This window comes from Gavialis gangeticus, unplaced genomic scaffold (genome assembly GCF_001723915.1).
Source record: "Gavialis gangeticus isolate Ggan-Ray unplaced genomic scaffold, GavGan_comp1, whole genome shotgun sequence".
Lineage (NCBI taxonomy): Eukaryota > Metazoa > Chordata > Crocodylia > Gavialidae > Gavialis > Gavialis gangeticus.
In genome coordinates, this window is record NW_017728994.1 from 70,300,278 (window position 1) to 70,310,186 (window position 9,909).

The window sequence follows — 9,909 nt, forward strand, 5'->3', positions numbered from 1 at the left end:
ACCCGCCCACGGGTCGCGGCTGAGCGCCGCGCCGAGCAGCGCCGGGCCGGGCCGGGCCGGGCCGGGCCTGAGGCTCCTGGCTCCGCCCGCACCACATGACCTTCCGCTGCAAACTTTTCCCGTCCCGCGGCTGGAAAATGGCGGCTTAGGAGCGGGCTTCCCGCAGCATCCCGGCACCATGTCCCGCTGGGTGCCTACCAAGCGGGAGGAGAAGTACGGCGTGGGTGAGCACGGCCCCCGCCCCGCCACAACCCCACTTCGCCCAACTTCGTGCGGGACGCCCCGGCCCCGGTCCCCTCAGCGCGGCCCCGCCGGGCAGCGCCTGCCTCTGCTCAGGGACCCCCGGCCGCCTCCCCAGGGGCCCCGAGACGGCGGGGAAGCGCCTTGGACATCCCCGCCTCCCCCTCCCGGGCTGCCGGGGGCAGGGGGCTGGCTGCCCCCGGGTCCTGCTCCAGGATCCTCTGACGCCAGCTTTCCAGCAGCGACTTTCCAGCTGCCCGCCTTTCTTTGTAGCGGGATAGTCACTTCTATTGTGCGGGAATTACTTTCGCAGGTGTGGCCGGGGCTTATTGCTCCTGTTTGCCAGTTCGTTGCCTGTTGTTTTGCACGTGGGGTTGGTCCTGTACGTATCATGCGGTTCGCCAGCCAGGTGGTGACATGTATGTCGAGGGCGGCCATCGTAGAGGATGTGCCGGTTTTCTGCCGCTCTGATACGAAACCGGGCTCCTTTATGTCTTCTGTTTTTCTCTTGAAGAGAAAACCGGGCGCTTTTACGGCCTCTACTTTTATTTTTTATTTTTTTAAGCAAAGGCGTCGGGTTTCGTATGGATAGAGGACAGAGGACAACTGGATGGGTTCTCTATGATGGCTGCCGTAGGTGTGTCATGAAGCAGGGGCCTTGGGTTGCCTTGTATTTATGCAGCCTAGCTGCAGTGGGTGACAACTGTTGAACCAGGATTGTCATTGCCTCCGGATTTGACATGCAGTTTGGAAGAGGTAGAGCATCTTTTACAATCTGGGCTGGCAAGGCTGAAACCCCCCCCCCAGGCTGGCAAGGTCTTTTTGGTGGATGGGAAGGAGTGTACTGTTTTAACTGAGCAAAAAAAAATGCGTCCGGGTTATGTAGTTTAGTTCAGATTTGTTTTAATTCACCCTTGAGTTGAATAAATGTCCAGAGCTGAACCCAAACATTTCGGAGGGTATTTACTTCATTCGGTCCCTCGTCCCTGGGAAGCAGGGAAACCATTCATGCACGTTCAATGTGCAAATTGTAATAGCTTGCCTTGTACCGCTTTTGTGAATGGTTTGACAACAGTGATGTCTAATTTTATGACTCTGTAGTAAGGGAAAAAAGCATGGAAGTGGAAGAGGGAAAAGGTTCTTCATGCTGCTGGGAACACTCTTAAACACAGGTGGCACTTTCTTCTGGAACACTACCATTTGGGAAACCACTTCTGTTTCCACATCTGTCCCTCTAAAATAAAAGGGAGGAATTATAGGCTGTGTTTAGTCTCCATCCCCAACTGTTTATTTTTACATTAGTGTCTTGGGGAAATGTTTAGCTAAAAAGAAACATCCTGCATCTCAAGATAGAAAATGCTTTTAATGGAAGTAGTTCTGTGTGTAGGAGAGTGGACTACATCTTACTGGTACTGCGAGCACTTTTCACAAGAGGAAGTGTAAAACCTGATGTTCTGTTTGGAACCGTGAACTTGAGCATTTTTTTTTTCTTTTGGGAAAGTTTATTGATGCTATTGGACATTGTTTTGAAATGTGAAAATTCATTTTTTATCTAATCTGGTTCATTGTCTAAGTCTTTTATTTGGAAGAGCGAAGGAATTTCTGGGTCTGGTCAGAACAGGAAACTTCGGGCATTTCTTCTGTGTTCAGTGTATGCATCCCTAGAAAGCTAATGCCTGGCTTTTAATGTTTTCTTTTCTGCCCTGGCTTCATAGCAAAACCTTACAAGGCAGATAGCAAATAGAATAATGTTTTATGTGTACTAAGTATAACTTGAATTTAAGGCTCTTTTACAAACATAAAGGAGGAAATTCAGGTGTTAAAACTGGCAAAGGGTCTGTTAACTTTTTCAGATGCCTCTAAAGATTTCAGATCATGATATATAAGGTGACACCTGAATCTTTTGTAATATTTTTAAGCATAATAGGATGAATTCGGTATGTTTGTAACAGTGGTGTATACTACTTCATAGAAATGCCTTATTTATATTCAAGTGTGGATTTTATATAAAGTCTCAGAAGTACAGCAGTGCGAAATACTGTTTTTCTTCTCCAATATTGCCCAGATGCAAGTGGGGACTTAATGGTAAAGCAAGAATGGTTCACTCCATTGCTTTAATCCTGTTGGATGGAAGTTCTGTAGCAAAGATCTGTGTAAGATCTGGTCGGTGTAACTGAAAAGATTTAACATACACAGTTAATGTGGAAAGAGGGGTAGCCGGGCAGAAGCCAAGGTAGAGGTGCACCTTATATGTATCTCTGATTTAGTTGATACACAAGATGCATCTCTACCCTGCCTTCTACTTAATGTGGAGATTTTAATGATCTCCCAGGACGATTTGAGTTTGAACTGCAAGCTGCATATCTTGATTGAAAGGATACTAGGAACTAGGACTGTTTCCAGGAGTTGCAGAATAGGTTGAGGGATCCAGAAAGACCAAAGTAATGTCTCGAGAGGTTAAGGAATATAGAGATATAAATAAAATATTTAAAGGAAACTTGGATACGCATTCGGGAACATTATCACATAATGAAATTTAGACTTCGTAGAAAAATAGAAATATTACTTCTGATGTTTTTGAAGGACAGGAATATTTGGTAGCTAGTTGACTTACTAGGGTGGATTCAGCATTTCAGCTCTTTAAAATAATTCAGATTCTGCTCCAGAATGATGCTTACCTTTATATTTCTTAATTCAAAATATATTTTCCCATTTTCCAGTGATCTTTCTTTCTTTCTTTTTTTTTTTTTGTATAATAGTTTCATGACATCTTTCCGATTAGTTGCGAGTGATTATTCCCTAATGAATTTTAAGGGTGTGGAAGTTGAAAACAGACATGTTGTTGTTATGAGGGAAAATTAGATTTACAGCCAAGGAACATAAGCATTTTCATTTGTCTGCACTGTACTATTAAATCTGTTCTTAGCCAGATTTTAGGAGCAGTATCCTTTCTCCCTGCCCTTCTCCCTCCTTCATTACTGAATTCCCTTCTAGGATAATTAATATATTTGGTTTGGTTACATGTGTGATGCATGTCTTTGTATATTAAACAAAGGGGCTTCTGTCTCTTGCCAGATTTTGGTGAAATGTTTTTGGCTAGCTGTGGAAACTTAACTTCTGAGCTGGGGGTGGGGGTGGTGGAGATGTAGCTGTGAGAGAGAACTTTTAATTTGTGGGTGTGAATAATTAAAATGAACGCTTTTCATAAAGGAAGAAAATACCTTTCAAGTTAAATATACATTTTTCTTTCTTATGGACATATCAATGTAATGTAAATGAACATCTTGAATTCTACCAAAATTATCTGAGAGGAAGGCTAACCAAAGAGTAATAGTGTTCCAACCGAGATTTGTTTGATAAAAGTGGTTCTAATGGCTTAATCCAAGTATATTAATAGTTGTAAAGATTAAATAGATCTTGAAATGTCTTCTTTTCACAGCCTTCCTTTGTTTTGTCTCAAGCTCTTAAACTCTCTCCTTTTTTTCCCCTTTCAAATCTTGGTGAAGTGTTCTTCCAGTCTAATCAAATGGTGCAGCCTTTGCTATCAAGGATATGGGAGAACCTGATGGTATTATTGTGGAAAGTGATGGATGAAAAGTGGTAGTTCTGAGCCCTTTAATTCAGTTGCCTTGTCCCATCAAAGAGGCAGCAATTTCTTTAAGCAGCCTAACTGCTTGCTATGCCCAGTCTTGGAAAATGCTAGTAATGTAATCAGCTGTGGAACAATATGAGCTGATGGTCTGAGAATAAAACAGGAACATCTATCATTTCATAAGTAGGATTGTTAACCCAAGTGCAATTGAATCTTGGTGACATGCATTAAAATCATGTTTAACCCTCTGTGCTTCATTATATGTGTGGTACCTTTAAGCAGGAATAACCATCAATAGTGGTGGGGTTATAACAATCCTTGAATGTATTTGTTGCAGTTGCAGGAGCTCAGGGAAGTATTTTCTCTCTTTTGAGTTGCATGCTCCTGTACGTGACTAATGTTTGTAATATATAAAGTTCCAGACTTACTGGCTGCGATAGATATCTCAATAATTTATTCTCTGTATCTGTGTTGTATAGTGGTACTGGTTAGTGTGATATCATAGCAGTGTTCTCAGTAAAGTGTCATAGAGGGTCTGTTTCCTCTTTACTAATTTACTCTTGTAATGTGGGATTTACAGAGCGTCATGAATGTCCGGGGCATACACAAACCAAGATTACTGCCTCATGAAAAGCAGGGTGATAAAACTTAAAAAATATTTATCATTGAATGTAGTTGTAAGTATGACTCAGCTTCACTTCCTACAGCGCTCAATAATGGTTCAGCCAGGAATGTGGGGTGGAATATCTTGTTTCTTAACTGAGTAACAGTGTTGTTGGATTAATATACAGAGAACCATTTAAAACACTGGTATTGTCAGTTATTGTACAGTTTAATGAGGCTATCTTTTTCTCATTTCCAGCCCCCTACACCATCTAATATCTTAATTTTTAAATATTATCTCTCATCCCAAGCATTTAATGAAGTTGTTTATATAGAATACCTTTGCAATGCTGCAACCTCTGGAGTTGCAGGAGCCAGGCATGAGTACAAGCAGTTTACATGGCTCAGAGATTTCTTGTCTACCTCTTTTCACTATGGTATTATCCTAGGTGATCATGAAACATGTCTACCAATTCCATCACACTCCTGGTTTTAGCTGAGGTGTTGACATTGATCTCTCTCATAAATTCACTAAAAATCTGAGTGAAAAAGAGTTTTTTCAGTTGAATAACATGCCACATAGGGTTGGGCAAAGAAGAGGGGTGTTGCCCCAAGTGGTGTTTACTGGTTCTTAAATATTTAGTTGAATAAATGGTATTAAATGCTATCCTTTGAGTGGTGTGTTTTGGCACTCAGCACCACATACACATCGAGCAGTTTTTAAGAATATGTGAAGTGCTTGATTTCTCTAGCACTATCCATGACAGGAATCTAATTTTCGGCCCTAATAATACAGGGCAATACTGCTACTTGCAGTACAGGAGCTATTACTTTCATATTTTGTACTTGTAGGTTTTTCAAGCCATGATTGGGTCTGGTCCTTTTTATGACAAATGTCTTGATTTGAGAATCACGTCATTCTGCCACTTATTGGTGACTTCTTAATAAACTTGCTGACAGGGTTGGTCTTGGCTCAGATCCTACAAGGGAAAAGTTCAGTTTAGCCTCAAGCAGATGTCAGAAATGGGATGTCTTAGCCGTAAAATGTGTTAGGGATGCTTTCTGTGTGGGGTATGTGGAAATATGCTAATTATTGATGGAGATAATTTTGAATAAGTGGGTGGTATGGGCAGTCTAAGTTTTTTTTTTAAATTGCCTCCTATAGTCATGGAGTGTAGGGTTTGTCAATGGTTGGAGGGCTTTAGGGTTCTTCGAAGTGTAATTGCTTGGCAGAGCAGGATGCTCCAAAAATTCAGAATCATCTGTTTGCAAGCTCACCTCAGTGATGTTCTCCTCTTGCCTCTTATGTAAGGTTTGGGGCTTTGACTGAAGTTACTGCTTACAGGCTGAAGTTATACTCCTGAAGGCTTGTGGTGACTCTCCTTTTAAGTTCGAGTGCTGATAGACCTGCTGATCTTACTTACCAGGTCTTAAATAAATTCTAAGTAGTAGGGGTTTGTAACAGATAAAGATGTATCACAGTGAACCAGTCCTCCTAAGAACGCAGGACATACTTCTGTTAATGTGGCATATAATGAAAAGTTGTTACCTGTCCAAAAACAAATTGCAATATGAATGCTTAGATGTCTTATGGCTATACTTCTTGTACTGCTGTTTTTGGATGTGCTAATAAAGTCTGAGGTGAAATAAGGATAACGTGCCATTCTTAATTTGGAGTTTTTTAGATTAAATGCTTTATTGAAATGGCTTTCTGGTATGTTATCTTCAGTTTCCTGCTTCATATTATTTGCGCTCTGCTAAAGCAACCGTGCATTAGTGCTGTCCACTTGGGACTTTCTTGAAAATGAGATGCATATCTTAAGAGCCTCTCCTGGTAAGAACTTTAATAATAATTATACTAAACATGGCTTGTGTTATTAGCTTATACTTATTGCACCTTGGTGTTTTTAAGTTGTCTGGTACATTTAATGAAACTATAGTAGAATAAGATGATACTAATTCAGTTCCAAGTTATGGGGGAGAAGCAGTCATGCTAGGGAATGGGATGCAGATCCAAGCAAACCTGGACAAGCTGGAAAGGTGGGCAGAGCAGAACTGGGAGCAGTTCAAGAAGGATAAATGCAGAGTGCTTTATCTGGGGAGAAGTTACCAGCTACATGAATATAGATTAGGAAGAGATGTCCTGGCCAGCACAATGGCTGAAAGGGATCTTTGGGTTTTGGTTGATCACAGAATGAACATGAGCTGCCAGTGCGATGCTGTAGTCAACAGAGCTAATAGCATACTGGGAGGCATTAATTGATGCGTTGTGAGCAGGGCTAAGGAAGTGATGCTTCCTCTCTACTTGGCATTGGTGAGTCCCCAACTGGAGTACTGTGTCCAGTTCTGGGCGCTGCACTTCAAAAAAGATGTGGAGAATCTTGAAAGGTTCCAGAGAAGGGCCAGAAGATTGATTAAGGTTCTGGAGGACAAACCTTATGAGCGGAAAGACTAAGGGATCTGGGATTGTTCATCTGGGGAAGAGAAGACTGAGGAGGAATTTGATGGCCATATGTGAGTATGTAAGGAATGAATATTGGGAGCTGGGAGAAAAACTGTTCACTAGAGTGTCCCAAGGGAGGACAAGGTACAATGGCCATAAACTGTTAGAGGAAGGTTTCAGGTTGAATGCAAGGAAGAACTTCTTTTTGGTAAGGGTGACTAGAATCAGGAATAGACTTCCTAAGGAGGTGGTGCAGTCCCCAACCTTGGAAGTCTTTAAGAGGAGACCGGACAGATACCTTGCTGGGATCATTTGATCTCAGCAGTATTCCTGCCCAGAGCAGTGGGGTTGGAGTCTGATCTTGAGAGGTCCCTTCCAGCCTTTAATTCCTATGATTCTGTGACTGGTAGTTTTATGTAAGGCTGCCTAATACACATTTTTTTGAAGTGTGTCAAGATCATTCTATTGGTGATAACCAAATTGTCATATTTATGAACATATTCCAGAATTTCTCTGATTGGGACAAGTTACTAAAATAATTGAGCACTATCAAATGCTACTAAAGAGTTGTTTAGCCCCTTTCAAGAGTTGGCCCATAGTTATAGTACAAACCACACACTTGCTCTTAAATTTATAACAAAAAAGTAGTATGCTTATAATTATGGCTTCATAAAAGACATGGCTGGTATTTTAAATGAAAAAAATCTGGTGTTTTGGCAGTTTGGTCTTGGTTGCATTTTCCCCCTCGACACTAGAATGGGAGGAATTCCTGTTGTAATGCAAAGATATGTCCTGTATGAATCTTAATAGCAGTAGTTTCTGATTCACTGGTGCCTAGGCGTTAATTATGTACGTACACTCCTCTCTTTGGGCCTGTAGCTCCTAATACTCATAGTTCCCTGATTTATCCACTGAAATAAGACAAGATCTGATATGTTTTGAGGAAGCTCTTGAGCATAGATGTCAAACATGGCTTGCAGGTCAAATCTGGCCTCCTGATACAGCCCCTGGGTCTGATCAGATCCACATGAGGCATGGGGCGTTCCTGTAGTACAGGCCTGGTCCACAGGCCAGATCAAGCCCATGGACCCCCTCCTCAAAGCAGCATATGTGACCTGGCAGTTGCTTCAGCTGGTCTGGGACTAGTGCTACAGGCAGCACGGATCCCTAAGTGGCTGGAATGAGAACTGCGTTTGGTGCAGGCCACTCAAAGCAGCAGCAGTGCTGGACAGCGCCACATCCAAAGCCTCTTCTGGGGTGTGCGCCACACATAAGGACTGTTCTAGGTGGTCTGGAACTTGACTGTCTCTTTGACTCCCACGTTGGAGTAATATTTTAAAACAGTTCTTGGTGCTGAATTACTTTGTGCCCATCTTTCAAGGATGCGGTCTTTTTTTGTTTTTGGGGTGATAGTGGCATCTAGTTTCTCTGCGATGGGATACCTCCCTTTACAGTTGCCTTACGCGCACTTTACAGTACAAACTGTTCCCTCTTAAATTTGATCCCATTCTAGATTGTATGGCTGCATAAAAGCTTTATGTTAGGATGGAGAAAAATTTTTTTTTTTTGTTTTTTATTTGGAACATGGTGTTCCTTGTTGTTAGTTTGCCCTTTCTGTTACAGACCTAGTGTTGCTTATATGGATGTTATTAAGCTTGTTTCTTTAGTTTCCTGTTAGTTAATTTCAGATTTTATGTGGATCTTTTTCTACCAAGAATTTTCTTACAGACAGTACTTATCTGTGCTACAGAAGACTAGCCCAGTGCTTTATTAACATCTGTACTATAAGAACAACAGACACAATTGATCATAATTGAACTCTACTCAACCACTACTGGCTTCTCTAAACAGCATGGGTAATTCATCACATTATGTGTGTTAATCTAAAGATAAAATAGCACATATTTTCACATTAGTTTGTATAAAGCTTGAAACTAATTTAAATGCAATGATTCAAATTGCCTTGATTTCAAGATCTGTGTGTTTTTTTTTGTTTTTCAGTATGAAGCAGTACTCTACTCTGGCCACCTACAGTTTCCCCAGTTCAGTAGGTCCCTGTCTTTTGTTTAATGCTTCAAAGGGCCTTTTTTTTCCTCCCCAAGGTTGATTGCCAGCTATTACACTGTTAGTATTACAGCTGCATCAAGCCCAGTGTTCAGCATCTGTGTAAGACAGGCCTTTCTTTCAGGACTCTCTCTGTGTGGATTCTTCTTTTCAGGAAGAATTGTTTTGGCTTTTTTATTTCTAGTGTGGAGATTAGTTCTGATTGTGAGGGTCTTTCTGCATTATGTCAGGGGAACAGAGGCAGAAATTCTAGCATTGCTAGTGTTTGATTGGGACCTGGTACTCCAGTCCAAGGGGCCAGCACTGTTGCTTGGCTTTTAGTTTCTCTGGTGTATTGTGGTCAGTTTGACATATGACTTAAATTTGCAAGTTTCTCTCTTACTCCTTTTTCAAACAAGACCATGTGTGGCTATAGAATCTTAGAACAAACCATTTAAAGGGAAGGAAGGAAATGCCAAGGATGGTACTTTTTTATCCTTTTCTAGATTACTTTGTTTTAATCTATCTCAAAAGTTGGAGGGGAGAGAAGTTTGAATGCCCTATCTTCTGTTTTTCATTATTTTCTGCTGCTCTTAGAGATCTGCAAGAGTGTCTTTTTAGTTGCAGCCTTCTCTTGCAGCTCCAAGCAGTTGTCTATTTAAAAAGATATTTGCTTTGAAAATTCTTTCTCCCAAGTACCTTAAGCCCCTGATGTCTTATAATAGATCAGGTGCCACTTGTTCCTTTCTTCTTCCCCTGTTGCATCCTCACTCAGGGAACTCATGGGCAGGATCCCCTGTGAAGCCAGACTGAAGGGGAGAGGAGTCTAGGAAAGCTGGCTATATTTTAAAGAAGATGTACTGAGAGTGCAGGAACAAACCATCTCAGTGTGCAGGAAGACCTTCAAGGATGGCAGAAGACCAGCTTGGCTTAGCAAGGAATTCTACTGTTCAGTAAACTAAATCACAAAAAGGAAGCTTATAAGAAG

The 9,909-nt window shown here is 41.5% G+C and overlaps 1 protein-coding gene across 2 annotated transcripts in view; it reads left to right on the top strand.

Annotated features, from left to right (window-relative positions):
- The first annotated feature begins 98 nt into the window (after nt 1–98).
- Nucleotides 99–9,909, top strand: part of DOCK1 (dedicator of cytokinesis 1) — a 599,368-nt gene continuing 589,557 nt past the window's right edge. For both annotated transcript variants that reach the window (XM_019502991.1, XM_019502992.1), the window contains exon 1: nt 99–224. In XM_019502991.1, the coding sequence (XP_019358536.1) occupies nt 179–224 (46 nt within the window). In that variant the 5' untranslated portion in view covers nt 99–178. The remainder of the gene's footprint in view (nt 225–9,909) is intronic.